Consider the following 22,500-nt stretch of genomic DNA (forward strand, 5'->3'; position numbering starts at 1 on the left):
ACACTTAGGCATAGGAGTGGTTGTGTGGTAAGTAGCTTGCTTAACAACCACATGGTTCCGGGTTCAGTCCCACTGCTTGGCACCTTGGGCAAGTGTCTTCTACTATAGCGTCAGGCTGACCTAAGTCTTGTGAGTGGATTTGGTAGATGGAAACTGAAAGAAGCTCATCGTATATATATATATATGTATATATATATATATATATATGTATATATATATATATATATATATATATGTATGTGTGTCTGTGTTTGTCCCCCTGCTATCGCTTGACAACCAATGCTTGTGTGTTTGCGTCCCCGTAACTTAGCGGATCGGCAAAAGAGACCGATAGAATAAGTACTAGGCTTACAAAGAATAAGTCCTGGGGTTTATTTGCTCGACTAAAGGCAGTGCTCTAGCATGGCCGCAGTCAAATGACTGAAATAAGTAAAAGAGAGTAAAAGAAAAAGAGAGTATGTCTGTGGTGTGCTCAGCCACTTGCACATTAATTTCACAAGCAAGCTGTTTGGTTGATCAAATCGACCAGAATATTCATCATCATAACTAACAGAGTGCCAGTGTATATATATGTGTGTATATTTACATATTTTAGCAAGTATAAACATAAATATATAGGGATTGACAGTAACCTGCTTCTCCAACATACTGAGAATTCAGAAATAGCAGTCAAAGAACTACTGATTTCAAAACTACAAATTATTACTCCAGATTGATAGCGATATTTTTGATACACACAGAACAAAAAACAATAGAGAAGAGTAAAAAACACTTGCCTTTAGTTAATTTAGTACAATTGTTTCACAGTTAAGAGTACATAATACTCTATTCTGATCTTCAGCTAAATATTCTAATAAATTTGTTAATGTCTAAATAACTCACGTTAATTTTGACCATGTGAACATCAATACCATGTGAGGAAGACGTTAAGAAATTTATCGGCCAGTAAGTTCAAAATCTCTCGCCCTAATGAATTTCAATTCAGTGTGTATCAGAAATAGTCCCGCTTAGGAAAGAGACTCGTACGAATTCCCGCGGTATAACCATCCACCTTAGAGTTATTATTAAAATATAGATATGCAGGGCAGGGAATCATCAATTAGTAATAAAATTAATAATTAACAATTCTGCCGGGTAGCTCAGTATGAAAAAACCTTCAGGTCAATCCCTATATATTTATGTTTATAAATTTTTTACCGAAGAAGGTTTTTTCATACTGAGCTACCCGGCAGAATTGTTAATTATTAATTTTATTACTAATTGATGATTCCCTGCCCTGCATATCTATATTTTAGCAAGTATATAGATCTCAGTATCTATATACCCTCATATTCAGGCACCTATTCTCTGAAATAAACACAAAAGCCACCACAATAACAATTCTAGATTATTGAATATATCTTGTGGGGATGACAGTTTTAATATATCTGTGTTCCAAGTTCTTATATCTGAGTTTACCTAGATATTTGTAAGCGTCAAATTATATGTGTTGATCTATAAATATGTATTGATATACATTTGTATACCTACTTACCTAGCTACATAGATACATACATACATACATACATACAGATATATGTACAGACAGACAGATAGATAGACGTGTGTGTGGGCATTTATATTTATGTATGGCTGAAGTGTTAATGCTGCTCCCCCTGGTGGAGAGAATAGGCCTGCAAGAGCCCTGTTCCAGTGCCACATAAAAAAGCACCCAGCACACTTTGTAAAGTGGTTGGTGTTAGGAAGGGCATCCAGCCATAGACACCAAGCCAAATCAAGCTGGAACCTGGTGCAGCTCTCCTGTTTGCCAGCTCTGATCAAACCATCCAACCCATGCCAGCACAGAAAACAGACACTAAGGGATGATGATGATGATGATGATGATGATAATATATATATATATATGTATGTGTATATATATATATATATATAAAGTAAATGTTAGAGGTAATACTTGACAATTGTAAGCACCATTGTATGCCAGCTCGTGGTTGAGGTGAATGAATAAATTGTAAATGCAAAAATAAAAACAAAAACACAAAGGATTCTGCGGTACACGTGTTTCAAGCTTTATAGTTGTTACATCAGTGTATAATTGACAATATAAAGCTATCTTCAGCCGCAAATGTATGTATTCTCTCCCAAGAATTATATCACATAGGCGTTAAAGGAGGAAGAAAGATGAGATATAAGAGGTGAGGTTCCGTTTGGTATTTTGCATAGTACCATACCTCGTAGAATTCTTAATTTGATATATTTATACATAATTTTCTCGGTACTCCGGAATCCGTCCATACCTTGCCACAATTCAGTGTGTAGTGTTAAGTTGGTGGTTAAAAACAATACAACAAAAAAACATAACAAAAATGAAATAATAATATAAAATAAAATAGGAATATAAAATACTAAGAAAAAATAATACAGATATTCATACAAAAATAAAACTAAAATAAAGTAAAACATAAAAGGAGTCAAATCGGTGGGGTGGGTAATCTAAGAAACAATAAGAGAAAATCTGGATAGTCAAGTATATATATATATATATATATATATATATATATATATATATATGTTTATATACGTGTCTTTTTTATTCTCCTTAACTACTTACATACTTGTCTCTGAGTAATATAACTGCATTATATGTGTGTCTTGATGTGCCCAACTGTCTTCTATCTTTTATTGTTTCACTCATTAGACTGCTGCCATGCTAGGGCCTTGAAGAATTTTTAATCAAATGAACTGATTCCAGTCCTTTTCCTTTTTTTAAGCATGCTACTTATTCTATTGGTCTTTTTTGCTAAACTGCTAAGTTACAGGAATGTAACCATGCCAACACCGGCTGTCAAGCCATAGTTGGAGATAGAGACACAAAGACACACACACTCACACGCTCATATATATATATATATATATATATATATATATATATATGAGTCGCCATGATAGATCGCTGACCACTACATTTATATATTTTTTTCTCCTTGTTTCTTTCTGTGTTCCTTTCAGTTGAAGAGCGTAGGCTCGAATCGTCAAAGACTTTCTCTATTCCTGAGCATTAAACTAATACATCCATTCGTTGTTTACACCACCTGTCTTCGTCTGTTGTTTTTTTCGTAAATTCTCCCATATGTATATATATACACAATGGGCTTCTTTTAGTTTCCGTCTACCAAATCCACTCACAAGGCTATAGTACAAGACACTTGTAGCCAACTATATATATATTTAAATTTTTTTCTGCAATAGAAATAACACTTCATTCAAATAGCTCAGACGTTGCATCCATACTCCACTCTGGGTGCACTTTTACTGATAGCAGAAACAGCTGTAAGCCAATTAAAGTGATTAGTTAATTCCTGTTCTTCTCTCAATATCTCCTCCCTTTCTCTCCTTCTCTTTCTATATATATATATATATATATATATATATATGTGTGTGTGTGTGTGTGTGTGTATATGTATATATATATATATATATATATATATATACACACACACACATGTATACACGTATATGCATATATATATGTATACACACATCTATATATATGAAAATATAAATATTATTACAATACAATAATATTATTTTCTAGTGAAATAAAGCACCATGGGTAGAAGTATAAGTAGGAGATAGTGGCACAACAAGGTACCAATTTTTGCTGGAAATAGCAGTCAATAACCGTTTGACGCTAGGTAAAGCTTCACTGAATGTATAGATGCAAAGATGTGTGTGGGCAGAGAATATAAAAAATTTTCATTGAACGGTTATCAACTATTATTTCCAGCAAAAATTGGTACCTTGTTGTGCCACTGTTTCCTATATATATACATACATATATATATATATATATATATATATATATATATATATATATATATATGTATATATATATATATATATATATATATATATATAGCTGCCATGATTGACGGCAAGCTCCAAAAGTTTTTCTATTCTCTCTCTGTTTATTTCCTTGTGTTCCTTTCTGCTGAAGAGCGTAGGCACGAAACGTAAAAGACTTTCTCTCCTTCCCGAGTGTTAAACTAATACACCTGTTTGTTGTTAATACACCTGTCTTTGTCTTTTGTTTTCCTGTAAATTTCAACTATACATACATACATACATACATATATGTTTATATACACACACACACACACATACACGCAGAGTCAGGTGTTGGTATGTGGTTAAGAAGCCTACTTCGCAGCCTTGTGGATTTGGGTTCAGTTCTATTGCACAACACTTTGGGCAAGTGTCTTCTACTATAACCCTGGGTTGACCAAACCCTTGTCAGTGGATTTGCTAATTTGCTAGACAGAAACTAAAAGAAGCCTGTTTGTGCATGTATATAACATACGAGGGGGTGGTAGAAAGTTCCTGGCTTTAAGGGTATCACAAAAGGCCTGATTGGAGGCCCAACCTTCCAAGTTCTTTTATAGGGCTTAGAAAAACTGAAGGACCGCTGCAATAAGTGTGTGAACTTGAGAGGGGAATATATTGAATAAAATCATAATTAACCAATCTTCCTGTATTTTCTTTTACCCAAATCCAGGAACTCCCTCATGCATATACATATATATATATATGTACACACACATATTACATATGTGTGTATGTATATCATTATCATCATCATTTTAAACATCCATCTTCCATTCTGGCATATTGGGTTGGAAAAAAAGTTTGTATCATTTTCCATTGTTAGTGTTTAAACCTCATGTTTTGATTTCTCATGTGACAGAAGCTTACAACACATATTTTCTGAAAGGTGGCATTTCAGCACATCTTTCTATATGATTGCTTTATAGTTAGTTTATTTCTACTGTTTTTACATTAAATGCGAAAATGGAGGAAAGTAAAGAAACAATTTTATCATTTTATGCTCTTTTATTTCCATAAAAGTTAAAATGCTGTACAACCAGCAAAAGAGAGATGTGCAGTTTATGGAGATGATGTCATAGCTGATTGGACTGTGTTTAAGGACTGGCTTACTCGGTTTAAGAGTGAAAACTTTGATTTGGATGACCGTGAATGTTCTGGCAGGCGTTCTGTTGTTGTTGATGATCAAATTGAAATACTAATCAGAAACATAGGACACCACAGTAATTCTCCACATATCTCATTGGAGCATTATAAAGCATTTAAAAACACTTGGATACATGAATCACTTATGGCTTTTGGGTGCCTCAGAATTTAATGGAAAAAATTTAATGGAAAAAATTTAATGGACTGCATTTCCATTTGTGATTCTCTGCTTAAATGCAACAATTTATTACACACTATGAAAGAGCTACTAATAGTTTCATGCTTTTACGATACTTTAGATAGGCAGATTTATTAAACACACCATGTATCTTCAAGCAATCTTTCAGACTCTGGTTATACATTGGATATTTTTTAAAAACCTGGATGCTGGACAGTGAAAAATAAGAAGAAAAACTTGAAAAAAGTTGATGCAAAAAAGAAAGAAACAAAAGCAAGAAAACTAAGAACCCTGTACTCCTTGATTGCAGAAACGGCAATTAATGCAGCTGGTGCAGAACAATTTAATAAAATATTCCAAAGTCTATGAGACTACAGCTGGATGCCCTTCCTAATGCCAACCACTTCAAGAGTGTAGTGGGTGCTTGTTATGTGCCACTGGCACAGGGGCCAGTCAGGCAGTACTGGCATTGGCCACGACAACAATTTCTCTTGACTCAACAGGTCTTTGCAAGCACAGCATATTGCCTGACAGTTGAAAGGTACTCTTAAATGGACTGGTTATGCGACACTGGCATAGGCCGCTGCTATGATCTCACTTGGCTTGCCAGGTCTTCTCAAGCACAGCATATCGCCAAAGGTCTTGGTCACTTGTCATTGCCTCTGTGAGGCCCAACATTTGAAGGTCGTGCTTCACCACCTCATCCCAGGTCTTCTTGGATCTACCTCTTCCCCAGGTTCCCTCTACTTTTAGGGTGTGACACTTCTTCACACAGTTGACCTCATCCATACGTAACACATGACCATACCAATGCAGTCGTCTCTCTTGCACATCACATCTGATGCTTCTTACGTCCAACTTTTCTCTCAGGGCACTTACACTCTGTCTTGTATGCACACTAACATTACACATCCAGCAGAGCATACTCACTTCATTTCTTTCAAGCCTATGCATGTCCCCAGCAGTCACAGCCCATGTTTTACTCTGTGTGTGTGTGTGTGTATCCACACACACACAATACACACAAAGTATTAATGTTTCTTATAAGCAGTCTACTTTTCTGAAATATAATATCAGAGGATAGAAATGGCAATTGTGTGAAGGGACATTAAATAAATTCAACATATTCTGTTAGGTATTAGCCCTGACTTGTTTTTTTAATTAAGGATTCCTTTGATCAAATGATCAAAAGAATCCACAATTACACACACACATGCACATGTAATCTCACATGACTGTCATAAAAAAGGAAGGGCACATTGGATAATTTAGTCCTTGATACACTGTGTCTGAATAATCTATGGGATGGGTTTATGACTGGAATGCATTTGATAATAGGTTTGCAGGATCAGGACTGACCTATGCATATACAGCGACAACAACAACATATAAGGAGAGAGAGAGGAAGAAAGAGGAAGAGACAGAAAAAGAGGAGGCAGCCCTCCCCAACCACCACCACTACCACCACTTCACCCCTACCCCAACATTATCCCCACTAATTCCAACTACATTGGAACTGAAAGAAAGCCTGCAATGTAAGAAGGGGTTGGTTAACCCTTTCGTTATCATGCTTGCATGTTTCCCTCCTCCTCCTCCTCGTTTTAACCACTTAACTCTTCCACTCTTTCCCTCCCTCTGCACTAATTATTTTAGAGCAAGGCTAACTATACATCGCTATATAGAACTAATTAATTAATGCTCTCAAACCACTAATTAAGTGCCGTGCTCCATAATTAATAGCTTTTTCTGAATAATTCCACCAACATAATTTGATAAATTGCTAAAATTCACCTTTTATTTTGTTTTGTTTTTGTTTTATCTGTGTGTTTGTATGTATGTGTGTGTGTGTATATATATAGACACACGCATACACACATAATATATGTGTATTGTGCATGGCTGTGTCACTGAGTTCAAATTCCACCAAGGTTAACTTTACTTTTCATCCTTTTGGAGTTGATAAAATAAGTACCAGTTAAATACTGGGGTTGAGATAATCAGCTTACTCCCACCTCCAAAATTTCTGGCCTTGTGCCCAAATTTGAAACCTGTATGGTAAGATTTAGGCACAGGCATGGCTGTGTGATAAGGAGTTTGCTTTACAACCGCATGGTTCTGGGATCAGTCCCCCTGCATTGCACCTTGGGCCAATCAAAGCCGTTTGAGTGGATTTGGTAGACAGAAACTGAAAGAAGCTTTTTTGAGTGTATGTGTGTGTTTCTGTATGTGTTTGTCTCCCACCACTGCTTGGCTACCAATATTGCCTTGTCTACATTCCCATAACCTAACAGTTTGACGAAAGAGACTGATAGATTAATTAACAGGCTTTAAAAATAAGTATTGGGAGCAATTTGTTTGACTAAACCCTTCAAGATGGTACCCCAGCATGGCTGCAGTCCAATGACTGAAACAAGTAAATTATAAAAGTTGAAGATAGGTGCAGGAGTGGCTGTGTGGTAAGTAACTTGCTTATCAACCACATGGTCCTGGGTTCAGTCCCACTGCATGGCACCTTGAACAAGTGTCTTCTACTATAGCCTCGGGCCAACCAAAGCCTTGTGAGTGGATTTGAAAGATGGAAACTGGAATAAGCCCATCATATTTGTATATATATGTATATGTATGTTTGTGTGTCTGTGTGTGTTCCCCCAACATCGCTTGACAACTGATGCTGGTGTGTTTACGTCCCCCGTAACTTAGCGGTTTGGCAAAAGAGACTGATAAAATAAGTACTAGGCTTACTTAGAATAAGCTCTGGGGTCGATTTGCTTAACTAAAGGTGGTGCTCCAGCATGGCCGCAGTCCAATAACTGAAACAAGTAAATTATAAAAGTTCAAGATATATATTGTTATGTGCAATGACTTTGCACATCCATCAGAGCATGTTGACTTTCTTTCAAGCCTTTGTATGTCCCCTGCAGTCACAGCCCACATTTCACCACCATGTAGCATAGCTATTCTTACACAAGCACCTTACAATGTCTTTTACTCTGAGGGAGAGACTTTTGTTACCAACAGAGGCTGCTAAACTTTTCCTAGCTGGTTCTAGTACTAGCAGCTACACTCTCAGAGCAAGTGGTCATCTAGCGGTCTGCTAATTTGGTCATCTAGGTAAGGAAACTTATCTACTACCTCTAAAGATCCACCTGGGCATTTGAAGAAATTTGTTTCCTTTCTGTTCTGGGTGTGTCTATTGTTCCTGCACATCTGCCACACACAAAGACTAATTTCTTTGTTAATCTTCTTTTGATTCAGTGTAGATGTGTTAGTGTGGTTAAGAGGCCTGCTTCCCAATCATGTGGTTTGGGGTTCAGTCCCACTGCCCAGTACCATAGACAAGCACTTTGTACTAGAGTCCCAGGCCAACCAAAGCCTTGTTAGTGGATTTGTTAGATGAAAACTGAAAGAAACTCTTTGTGTGTGCATGTGCTTGCCCACATGTGTATGCCCGCATGTGCATGCATGTGCACATGCCCTTGTGTTGACATTGTGATGGTTGTAAATGAACAAACTAAGAGGTTAGGAGAGATGAACACACACATGTAAACATGGAAACCAATAAACTCAGCATTCTTAGCTTTGTCGCCATTATCATTTGGAAATACCTAAGAAAGGTAACTCTGAGCAGATTTAAAGTCATAGCCTTAACTAAAACATGGTCAACAATATTCACTGAGTTGCACCGTTAGACTATCAGGTTGTAAGAAATTCAGCCATATCATTGCCAAGCAGTGTTTAGGCATAAGTGAACTTTAGGTTAATTGCAATTTGTTTGTGACATATTTCACCTTTTAAAGGCAAATTCACTATGTTACCATGGGAAAAAAACTCTGTCTTATGATCTGCCCAGTGTTGCCCTGCCAGATTCCCATACGCAGCATTTCTAGCTCTTTAGCCGTTATCAATGAGGAAAACTGAAGATGGGTAACTCTGGGTAGATTTAAAACCATTTTTCAATCTGCTTTAAATTTGCCCAAGGTTACCTTGGCAGATTTAAAGCCCATTGATAATGGCTAAAGAGCTAGAAACACTGCATCTGGGAATCCAACAGGGGCAACACTGGGAAGATATGGATTTTTTTTTATCTTTTACCATAAGGGAGAATTTTTTCTTTATGGTAACTGCAGTGAATTTGTCCTTAGAAATTGAAATATGTCATTACCATGGGGTCGTGGGGTTCAGAACAGGTTACTGCCCTTTTGGGGGTATACTTGTTGCACATATTGTGGTGGAACTCCAAACCCTGGGAGGTGATGTCTATGGAGACGATGCTCTCTTGGCAATACATAAATGCAGTAATGGATATGTGTGCATGGATGTGGGCATATATATATTATATATATATATATATATATATATATATATATATTTGGCAGTTTCTACAGCTGGATGCCCTTCCTAACGCCAACCACTCTGAGAGTGTAGTGGGTGCTTTTACGTACCACCGGCACATATATATATATATATATATATATATATACACACACACACACACATAAATATATATGTGTGTGTGTGTGTGTCCATATGTATATGTGTGTATACATACACTGTGTGTGTATAAAATCTGGTATTTCTTATAAACTGTTTATCATTATTTTCTGACTGTCATTCTTTGACAGTCAGAACATAACGGTAATTTTGTAAAGAACCATATATATTATAAAACAATTTTGTTTTTAACATTGAGTATATTTTTTTAATTGGGAATATTTTCAATTATTTGATTGTGTTTATGTATGTATCTATCGCATGTTTGCATATATATCTGTGTGTGTACATGCGTACACATGCAGGCATTTATACATATATACATACATATCTATGTACATGAATACTTATGTGTAGGTATATACACACCTCTTCTGTCTCTGTTGCATAATTCTTTCTGTCTCATTGACTGAATTCTCATCAACATTCACAGACAAATAAATATGGATGGATTTGGAAGAATTCAACAGAAACATCATACACACTGCTCTCTCTCTCTCTCTCTCTCTCTCTCTCACACACACACACACACACAAAAAACAAACAACACAAACATACATATACACTCACAAACGCACCACATATTTCATACACGCATGTATATGTATCTGTATACATGTATGTATATATATATATATATATATATATATATATATATATATATATATATATATATATATATCATTACATATATACTCATATACACACACATACATATATATTTATCCATATACATACATATATATTTACTTAAACACACACAAATATATATGCATATATACATTTAGATGTCAGCTGATTGCTATTAGGTTGTTTGTGCTTTCCTAACACAACAGACTAGCAACAGAGACATCAACTCATCATTGTCAATGAATAATGTTGTCTGTGTGTTGAGGTAGTTTCTCTTTTCTCTCACTTCTGTCCGTCTTGACGGCTTTTGAACCAATCTCTCTCACTTCTTGCGTTTCTTTGAAGAACTGCTTTCCTTTATGCTGTCGTCATTGTTGTTGTTTTTTCTTCTTCAAATTATTATTATTATTATCATTATTGTTATTATTACTTCACCTCTCTCTCTCTGTTGCTAATTGAGTTGTTTTATGAACATATATATGCGTGTGTGTGTGTGTGTCTGTATATATATATATATATATATATATATATATATATATATATATATATATATATATATATATATGTATGTATGTATGTATGTGTGTGTGCATATATGTAGAATGAGAAAGAGAGAGATAGATAGATTGATTGGTTAGTTGGCAGACTTCTCAACCAAATTGTTTCAGATTTTATCCAAATATGTGGCACCTTGAGCAAATGCCTCTATTATAGTCGCTGGTCAACCAAAGCCTTAAGAGTGGATTTGGTGGACAGAAACTAAAAGGCGGCGAGCTGGCAGAAACGTTAGCACACCGGGCGAAATGCTTAGCAGTATTTTGTTTGCTGTTATGTTCTGAGTAAGGTGAATTTGAAGACTTACAGCTGTTTCTGGGATAACCCAAGTCGTTGGTTAGCATGTTCGTGCACTGGGTATTCGGTCATCAGAGACAAGATATGAATATTTTAGACAGGGAGAATTTACAGTTTACAAGGAATAAAATTCACAGTTTATAAGGAATAAAATAGAAGATTAAAGAGTAAAATTAGTTAGAAGAATATAGGCAGGAGAATAATGTTCACAACTCATCTTTCTACAAAGTATATGGATGTTGGTCGGTACTTCCATGAAGGTACAGGTTTTAAGTTTAAATCCCAGGCAAATCCATGCAATATTTTGCCAAAATATTACCTGGATTTACCTGATATTTAAACTAAAACCCTGTACCTTCATGTGAACATTATTCTCCTGCCTATATTCTTCTAATTTTACTCTTTAATCTTCTATTTTATTCCTTATAAACTGTGAATTTTATTCCTTGTAAACTGTAAATTTTCCCCGTCTAAAATATTCATATCTTGCCTCTGATGACAGAATACCCAGTGCTCGGACATGCTAACCACCCACTTGGGTTATCCCAGAAACAGCTGTAAGGCTTCAAATTCACCTTACCCTCATTAAATTGATCTAAATGACTTGAGATACTCGTTCTGCCTTGGTTTTGATTTTCCCTCTAATATAATATTTATATTTATATATTACAAATATATTTATACATATCATTTCCATGTATTTTATTATTTCACTTAAGCCTAGCGATATGTGTATATATGTATATATAGAGGCAATTATGCAGATAAGCAAATTAGATATATTAAATGTAACAGTTTGGCTATGAAATACAAAATATGCATATATGTACACATGCAAAACAAGAGAAAGCAAAAAGTGGAGACTTTCAGATGTTGAATTTTTAAGTATATAGATATTTATATTAATAGATCCAACTTACACAGAATACAAACAACAGAGAAAATTTAAGTGGAGGAAGAAAGGTGTTATAAATCCAACAGCTGTTTCTGGGGGCTCAGAGATCCATCATAATGTTTGTTGGTAGCTGTAGTTCATCACAATATGCAGCCATAATGGAAGCAATCAATGTTGGATCAGACAAGCCTCAGTTATCAGGGTAGAAATGATCTTACATCTCTATTCACCTCCCTCTAGTCAATCTCATACACCTCTGCATACCCTAATACTCCTCTTCCATTACTAACCCACCGAGTGGTTATTGTACTAACCACTGCTGTCTTGACCACCGACTCACCCTCCATTCTGTCCACCTCCTTCTATCTTCTGTCATGCCTTTCTACATACGTTAGTAATCTGCCTCTGCCATTGAACTAGACACTTTCCCTCCCTCAAATAACTGCCATTCCTTTTCTCACTATCGCAACTTCCTGTAACTCTATAGCCATTTTCCCTAAACTTTGACACCTAGACACAAACTCAACAACAACTCACTACCATTCAAATACTATCTATCCTACCCCACCCATTCACCTCCCAACTCTCCACTTCTACTACCACCGCTCTTAATACCCTCATTATTAACCCTCTCCCTCTTCCTGAGCTAACTCTACCTCTTCTCATCATTTCCTGTCTTAACACTCCCCATAACCCCACCGACCCTCCTACTTCCCCCCCCCCCCCTCTAATACGACTAGCTCTCCAAATTTGATCATTCCATTTTTGAAATTCTCTGCATTAAGATCTGCAATGTATGATCTTCTCTACCCTGATGATAGAGACTCATCTTATCCAACGTTGATTGCTTCCATATTGCGATGAACTACATCTACTGACATTGTGATGGATCTCTGAGTCCCCAGAAACAACTGTTGGACTTATGACACCTTTCTTCCACCTCATTAATTCTCTCTGTTGTTTGTACTCTATGTAAGTTGGATCTCTTGATATAAGTATCTATATATTTATACTTAAATATTCATCATCTGAAAGCCTCCACCTTTTTCTTTCTCTTGTTTTGCATGTATACATATATACATATTTTGTATTTCAAACCCAAACTGTTACATTTAATATATCTAATTTGTTTATCTGCATAATTGCCTCCATATGTACTCGACTTGATCCCTCTTGTAGCAAATATTTACCCCATGCAATTGATCTCCTGTAAAGACATCGAAGACTAAGTTTGAAATATTTGAGCACAACTAAGTGTCTTCTGTTCTGAGAATCTCTGGATCTCATCTGCGGACTATATATATATATATATATATATATAATTATGTATTGGTATATATCCGTGTATATATACATCTATGAATTTGTGTTGCAAGATTGTTGATGTGAAACTGTGAGAAACAGATATTGTTATATTTCAAGACAGTCTTTTTTTCTCCTTTTCTTGCCAAATAAACACACACACACACACACACACACACACACACACACTATATATACATATATATTCGTTCTTCACTTGTTTATTACTATTGTTATTTAACTGATGGACATCAGTTAAATATGATAAATATGACAGTGTGTGTGTGTGAGTGTACATGTATTTCAATGTATTTATATGTGTGTTTGTGTCCATGTAGGTGTGAAGTGTATCTGTAGCTATTTTGTAAGTATCTGCATCTATGTATATATGTGTATATATTGATTTATATATAGAGATGTTCCTGTAAATGTATATCAGTATACTCGCGTGAGTATATGAGTGTATGTGTGAGTATATATATATGTGTGTGTGTGTTTGTAAATGTATATATGTATGAATTTGTGTGAGTGTGTGTGTGTGTATGTGCATACATATATATAAATATGTTTGTAGATGTTTCTGTGCATGGATATAATATACTTGTGTACGTGTGTGTGTCTGTGTGTATGTATATGTATGAAGATATATATCTGTCAGTATCACCTTTCTCCCCCATCTCTCTCTCTCTCTCTCTCTCTCCACACATGCACACACATACACAAGGACACACGGACACACCTGCTGTTATCTTTAACATGTCTCTCCAGTCCATCCCTGCTTTTAATCTATTAATTATAAATCTGTCACTCTGGCTAGGATCCTTATGCAACAAAAATCTTCATTGACCCTCAACCTGCGTTCTGTTTCTCTCCTTCTCTTTTTAATCCTCTCTTTCTCTCAATGCCATGATTCTTTCACATTCAATCCAGCTCCATTCCCAAGATGTATTTCTACTTGTTTTCCTTTTTATTTCTTTATACTCGAGGTTCTTCATAAACCTGTCCTTATGCATATATACAGATAAAATTTTATCTTAATCCACTTTTGGGAGAGGCTTCTCCCTTTCAAACTGCTGAAATCATTCCATACATATGTTTATACTTTTTCATTGACAATATTTTTCTTTGTCTATATATATAAATGTAAATGCTTTCCCAAATAGAATTACACTTCATTTCTGAAACTGATGAAACTATAGGTTAATACACAACACTCAACCATCAATGAATTGCATCTTATGGCAGAAACAGTTGTAAGCTTATGAAGTTCATGACATGATTTCTTATTCCCTTGTCATTTCAATTTCTTATTACTATCTATACTCAACTGATGCTTTCTTTGTCATCATCATCATCATCGTTGTTTAATGTCTGCTTTCCATGCTAGCATGGGTTGGATGATTTGACTGAGGACTGGTGAACCAGATGGCTACACCAGGCTCCAATCTGATTTGGCAGAGTTTCTACAGCTGGATGCCCTTCCTAACGCCAACCACTCCAAGAGTGTAGTGGGTGCTTTTACGTGCCACCCGCACAGGAGCCAGTTCGGCGGCACTGGCAACGATCTCGCTCGAATGTGCTTACACATGCCATCCGACACAAGTGCCAGGAAGACTCTGCTGGGCACAGGTGCCATTGACGGTTTCGGAAGTATAAATTACATATATATATATATATATATATATATATATATGTAATACATATTTTAAATAATGCATACATACATAGGTGCAGGAATGGCTGTGTGGTAAGATGCTTGCTTCCCAACCACATGGCATTACTATACAAGAATGCCTCATGCTAAACTACCATAATAAATACATTTTTAGCGAGCGCGAGGACAAACACACACACACACACACACACACACACACACACGATGGGGTGCTGAAAAGTTCCTGGTTTTGGGTAAAAGAAAATACAAGAGTATCAGATGATTATCATTTTATTGAACGTATTCCCCTCTCAGATTTACATGCTTATTGTAATGGACTTTCAGTTTTTCTAAGCCCTGTAAAAGAACTCGGAAGGCTGGGCCTCCAACCAGGCCTTTCACAATACCCTTAAAGCTAGGAATTTTTCAGCACCCTCTCATGCATGTGTGTGTGTATAAATACATATATATTATTATATATATATATATATATATATATATATATATATATATATATATATATATATATATATATATGCCAGGGCCACAGATTGGCTCCTGTGCCAGTGACATGTGAAAAGCACCATTTGAGCGTGATCATTGCCAGCGTCGTCGCTTTGCCGACACATGTGCTGGCGGCACACGAAAAACAACATTCGAGCATGGTTGTTGCCAGTCCCGCCAGACTGGCTCCCGTGCAGGTAGCACATAAAAAGACCTTTTGAGCGTGGTCGTTGCCAGTACCACCTGACTGGCCCTCATGCCAGTGGGCACGTAAAAGCACCCACTACATTCTCAGAGTGGTTGGCGTTAGGAAGGGCATCCAGCTGTAGAAACTTTGCCAGATTAGATTGGAGCTTGGTACAGCCTTCTGGCTCACCAGTCCTCAGTCAAACTGTCCAGCCCATGCTAGCATGGAAAGCAGACATAAAACAATGATGATGATGATGATTTATATATATATATATATATATATATATATATATATATATATGTATATATATATGTATATGTGCATATATATATATATATATATTTATGTATATATATATGTGTGCATATATATATATATATATATATATATATATATATATGTATATGTATATATATGTATATATATATATATATGTATATGTATATATATGTATATGTATATATATGTATATGTATATATATATGTATATGTGTGTATATATATATATATATATATATATATATATATACTTGGGAAAGGATGCGTGGCGTTCGATCATATAATAATCGTTTCGTTTAACGTCCGCTTTTGATGCTAGCATGGGTTAAACATATACATATATCCATACATATATGTACATACCTACATCTATATGTATACATACATGCATATATGGGTACAGGACATAAAAAAAAAACGTTAAACACAATGAGAAATGAAAACAGAAAACGAGCTTTTTTCGAACGACGAAAAAAACAGAACAACGAGACATGCAACATAAAGAGTATAACCCTTCGTCAGTTGTCCCTGTTCCATCTATTCCGCATTTCGAAGGCAAGGACAAGGACATATATATATATACATATACACATATATATATAATAAAAAGTTGGAATACAATATGTACCAGTTTGCTTGAATGAGGAGTTAAAACCCTCCACAACCACGCATCTCTCACTATATTTAAACACCCACGACTGTTTATGTTCTTATTTGTATTATACTAAATGTGTCTTATAAGTGGGAGGACTATTTCAGAGAAATATGTTTGCTATATTTTCCGTGCATGTTTAAATATAGTGACAGATGCATGGTTTTGGCGGATTTTAACTCCTCTTTCAAGCAAACAGGTACCTATTGTACCCTGACATCTTATTATATATTTTGCGTATTTGAATTATGTTTGCTGGCCACTTTATCATTATTTTTATAATGATAACTTCTTTGAATTTGATAAATATCTAAAGGCGGTGCTCCAGCATGGCCACAGTCAAACGACTGAAACAAGTAAAAAAATAAAAGAATATATATACATATAATGATCAGAAATGAGGAAGAAAATTGTGTTCATTTGCAGCAATTAATTCCCCACTGGATGTCAACATAATATTGAAGATTAGTAAAAAAAATAAAATATATATATATATGGAACTCCACTTATTCCTATAATTATTGAAGCTCTTGATTGTGTAACTAATTGTCTCAACGCCAATGTTGTGAAAGTGGACTTCATAAAGCCAGAAAAGACAAGGCTAATTAGGAAATTATTGCTAGAAGCAATTTTTGGTAATTTAAGAATATTCAAAAATAAAGTCTGTGTGTATGTATATATATATATATATATATATATATATATATATATATATACATATATATATATATGGAAATACAAGCATGTACACCTACATAAGTCAAAAGATACAGACTCACCCCCACCGCATGTAAGGGATATGCATACCTATACAGATTCATTTGTATACATGTACATACACTCACTTACATACATACACACACACACATACACACACACACTTTATATACACCATATATAAAGTCGAGACATACAGACTCACATATGTAGTAACATGCATACCTATAGTGTTACCTATAGTGTCACCTATAGTGTCACATATGCCTGTACATACGTACACACAATGGAGGCATGTAGCTAAGTGGTTAGGGTATTCAGCTCATGATCATAAGGCCATGAGTTCGATTCCTGGCAGTACATTGTATCCTTGAGCAAGACACTTCATTTCACCTTGCTCTGCTTCACTTGGCTGGCAAAAACGAGTTGTATCTGTAATTCAAAGAGCCAGCCTTGTCACACTGAATCTCCCCCAAGAACTATGTTAAGGGTACACATTTCATTAGAGTGCTCAGCCACTTGCACATTAATTTCACAAGCGGGCCTGTGATATTGTCCAAGGTGCCACAGAATGGGACTAAACCCGGAACCATGTGATTGGGAAGCAAGCTTTTTACCACACAGCCATGCCTGCTCCTAAATCATTAAGACAGATGAGATGCCACAAAGAATTTTGCCCAGCATGCTAATGATTCTGCCAACTTGTATGTATGGAAGATGTTCTTTTACTGTTTTCTGATTTCAACCATTGAATCGTGTCCATGTTGATGTATATATTTATTTTCTCATTTGAATCTATTTCCAGGGCTCTAACAACCCAGCATTGAATCATAACTACACACTTCTGAAATCATTAAGGAACGCATTCTCACAAATATTGAAAATTCCACGCAGCCACATTGGAATTAGCACAGTAGCTGTAAGTTACCCATTGTTATTTAATGATCTTTCATATGCTCTTAATAATCATATAAAATCTCTTAAAGATTTTATCATTAAATAATTTTTTTCATGTTTTTTTTTTTTTCAAAAGAAGAACTACAGAGACAACACTTCCTTAAATCACAGCCTACAGTCTTGCAAAACTAGAACATACATTTGCTAATGTAGTCCTTGATATTCAGTGGCTGAATAAAAGATCAAACTGATCAGATAGACATGTGTTTGATCATTGTTGCTGTTGGTTTTGTCTCATATCCAAGAATTCCTTTATGGTGATGCCATTGATGGCACTGTAGACCAATTCTTGCATAGAAGAGTTGATGGCATTGGCTTTATGGCAATGTTAGTGGAGGATGAAGTTGATTTTGTTGAGCCTTTCTCTCCTGTCGTATGATTTCTTCCTTTTCTTCAAAGTTTTTGGTTCCAATGGTGATGGAACACCGCCACTTTGTATTGTCTCAGGCTTGTGCTTCATTAGTCTGTTGAATCATGACTGACCTATGGCTAAACAACATCAACAAGGGAGGATTCATTTGGTAATGTCAAATAGCATACAGTTCTGCAATGTTACTACAGTTGTGGCCAAGTGGTTAAACAGTTTGTTTTGGAATCATTGAGATCTCAGGTTTGATCCCACCTCATAGCATCCTGGCTGAGTGCCTTCACTAAGGCTTCAGAATTGTTTCATTCACAAATGCTTTGTGAATGAAACTGACTTGATGGAAACTGTATAGAGCATAAACACAGGCATGGTTGTGTGACTAAGAAGCTCACTTTACAACCACATGGTTTCAGGTTCAATCCCACTTCACAGTATCTTAATCTTTCACTATAGCGCTAGACAACTGGTTTAACAAATCTTCTGTTATTGCTTGGCTATAATGAAGAGAAGTGAGCTGAGGACAGAGCTTTGATGAACTCCTACCTGAACGCTAAGTTCATTACTGAACTCATTGCTAGATGTACCTATAATTCAATGGTTCATCTTTGTCTCACTGCATTACACTGGTTCTACTTGAGAATTATGTTAAGGATACACATGCCTGTGAAATAGCCGCTTCACATGCTAATTCAATCATCATCATCATTTAACATTCATGTTCTATGCTGGCATGAGTTGGATGGCTTAACAGGATCTGATGGTCCTATGGACTGCAACATTCTCCAAAGTCAGCTTTTGGCATGGCTTCTATGATTGGACACTCTTCCTAACACCAACCACTTTACACTGTGTACAGGGTACTTTTTTCATACCACCAGCATTAGTGAGGCCATCATGCAGCTTGCAAGACTACAAACTCTGGTAGTGGGGTAACTTTATGCTTGAAGATGAGAAACAAATGTATGAGAGAAGGGGCCAGAGCAGAACAGGTTTCTTGCTGTAGAGAAGCTACATGACTACTGACATTTTACAAGAAGAGATGGGATTGATCAATTGTGTATGTGTGTTTGAAGGTGCATGATCTAGTAGTTAGGGTGTTGGGCTCAATCATGAAGTTATGGGTTCAATTCCTGTACTGAGCATTGTGTTTTGTCCTTGAACAAGGCTTATCATTTCATATTGTTCCAGTCTGCTCCACTGAAAATGAATACCAGCCAAGTGCTGGTGCAGCAGCTGTCATGTCCTTGATGTTCCTCAGGGTCAAAGGATGGGAGGACTGAAAGGCTGTCTATGTCCACTAGTAACTACTTAGGTACCTAAAACAATTAAAAAAAGCATGATAAAATCCACCAGGTTGTACTTGCTTGTGGGTGATGGTTGTGGTTTTCGCTCTCTCTCACACACACACACACACATACATACACACACACATACACACACACATACACACACACATGTCTGATCAACATCATCATCATTTAATGTCTTTTTTCCATGCTGGCATGGGTTAGATGGTTTGACAGGAGTTGGCCTGCTAGAGAACTGCTCTGCTCTATATCTGTTTTGTCATGGTTTCTATGGCTGGATGCTCTTCCTAATGCCAAATCTATGCGTGTGTGTGTGTGTGTGTATATATATATATATATATATATATATATATATATATATAATACAGTTCTATATTTAAGAGATGAGGAATTATTTACATTTGACGGATATTTGTCCTCATCTTGTTTGTTGTTAACACGTTTTGGCTGATATACCCTCCAGCCTTCATCAGGTGTCTTGGGGAAATTTCGAACCTGGGTTCTCATTCCTAAGGTATTTTTCAATGTTGTTATTATTATTATTATTATTATTATTATTATTATTATTATTATTATTATTCAGGTCACTGCCTGGAATCAAACTCAGAATCTTGAGGTTAGTAGCCCGTGCTCTTAACCACTATGCCATGTGCCCGTGGGAATAACAACAACAACAACAACAACAATAATAATAATAATAATAATAATAATAATAATAATAATAATAACAACAACATCAAAAAATACCTTAGGAATGAGAATCTAGGTTCGAAATTTCCCCAAGACACCTGAAGAAGGCTGGAGGGTATATCAGCCGAAACGTGTTAACAACAAACAAAATGAGGACACATATCCATCAAATGTAAATAATTCCTCATCTCTTAAATATGTATATATACAGGCGACGGTGAATAAACTGTTGTCTAAATTACACAAAAAGGAAAATAACACTGACATCTCATTTTAACAGATATATTTACCAAAATTACATAAAAGTATCTTGAAATACTAAAGAGTAAATTTATTCAATAGAATCACCATTCGCGTCAACTACAGACTCCAGACAACTTCGGAATCTCCAGCAACTCTTCTGGATGGTCTCCTTGTTTAAGTTGGTGAATGCTGCCATAATCCTTGCCTTCAGTTCATCTTTGGTATTACAAAGAGTTTTGTTGGTCTCACCCTCAACTGCACCCCACACATAATAATCAAGTGGGGTTGCAGTTTGAGGAGTTAGGTGGTCAGATGTTAGGGGTGATGTGGTCGCAGAAATTGTCTGACAGCCATGACTAGATTCTCCTGCTTGTGTGGGATGGTGCAGAGTCTTGTTGCCAGACATTGGGTCTTCTAGCAGTCACCCTCTTGATCAAGGGCAGCACTACCTCCTTCAGGCATGTGATGTAGGCCTCCATGTTGAGTCTGAGGCCATGTGGGAAGATGAATGGAGGCATAACGTTGCCATCACTAGTAATTACTCCAAACAGCATGATGTTGACTGGACGTTTGATTTTTTTCACTCTCAGTATACCCAAACACTCTGAAATGTTCGTATTGAAGCTTCTAGCACAAATGCCAAGCAGTGCAGTATGTCATTTCCAAATTTCTGGCAGAGTGAATTGCATCATGGTGCTGTTTTGCTCACAGACAATACCCAACTGACCCTACTATACTGTGTAGTCAACAAAATCAAAAACAGTCAATGCACATGCATGAAATTAGATATATATAATGGTGACAATTTACCCATTGTACCCTGTATATATGTATAGACTTTCTTCTTTGTGTTTATCATTAGTATTCTTTTCAGTCTTTTGGCCTGCCCTCTTGTGAGTTGCAGCTTTTCTGGTCACTGACAGCATGGAAAGGCTGCAACTCACAAGAGGGCAGGCCAAAAGACTGTATACATACATATATTTATATATATATATATATATATATATATACATATCACACACATACACATATATTCATCTCATCTGTAGTGTATATATTTGCAATACTCGTATTACTGTTTACATATACATTATAAAATTGAGGAGAATTGTTCATAGTATTAAAATCTCATTAATAATGAATTTTATTATTGACTTGACATAGCTGATAATATTTTGGAGAGGTTGGCAAGTTCACTGATACTTATTTTATTGACTTACAGCCAAAAACATTTTTTTTTAAAAAACCTGACAAGCAAAGTAAATCTTAACAAGATTTAAATTCAGAATATAAAAGGACAAAAACATACCATAAGGATTTTTTTGTCTGGCATCCTAACAATTCCTTCCTCAATATTTCTCTGTATTCAGTGGTCACAGCTCCAGTAGTATTGTCATGGGATTTGAACATCAGAGGAAAAACACCACAATACAAATTCTTCAAAACCAAGCCGACTGGCAGGAGACCAAGAGTGAGATTATTGGATAATATCCATAGTTTCAGTTGATTCTGCTCGAGAATCCAACTGGAGAGTCTCACAACAGTTGTTTCTGATAAGACCCTA

At 35.9% G+C, this 22,500-nt stretch overlaps 1 protein-coding gene across 2 annotated transcripts in view; it reads left to right on the top strand.

The window, feature by feature from the left end:
- The window catches only part of LOC106884340 (receptor-type tyrosine-protein phosphatase R-like), a 173,743-nt gene that overhangs the window by 78,517 nt on the left and 72,726 nt on the right, over positions 1 to 22,500 (top strand). For both annotated transcript variants that reach the window (XM_089341521.1, XM_089341522.1), the window contains one exon: positions 18,178 to 18,291. In XM_089341521.1, coding sequence (XP_089197647.1) covers positions 18,178 to 18,291 — 114 coding nt within the window. The remainder of the gene's footprint in view (positions 1 to 18,177; positions 18,292 to 22,500) is intronic.

Source organism: Octopus bimaculoides, chromosome 24, assembly GCF_046866305.1.
Source record: "Octopus bimaculoides isolate indiv1 chromosome 24, ASM4686630v1, whole genome shotgun sequence".
In the NCBI taxonomy this organism is placed as follows: Eukaryota; Metazoa; Mollusca; class Cephalopoda; order Octopoda; family Octopodidae; genus Octopus; species Octopus bimaculoides.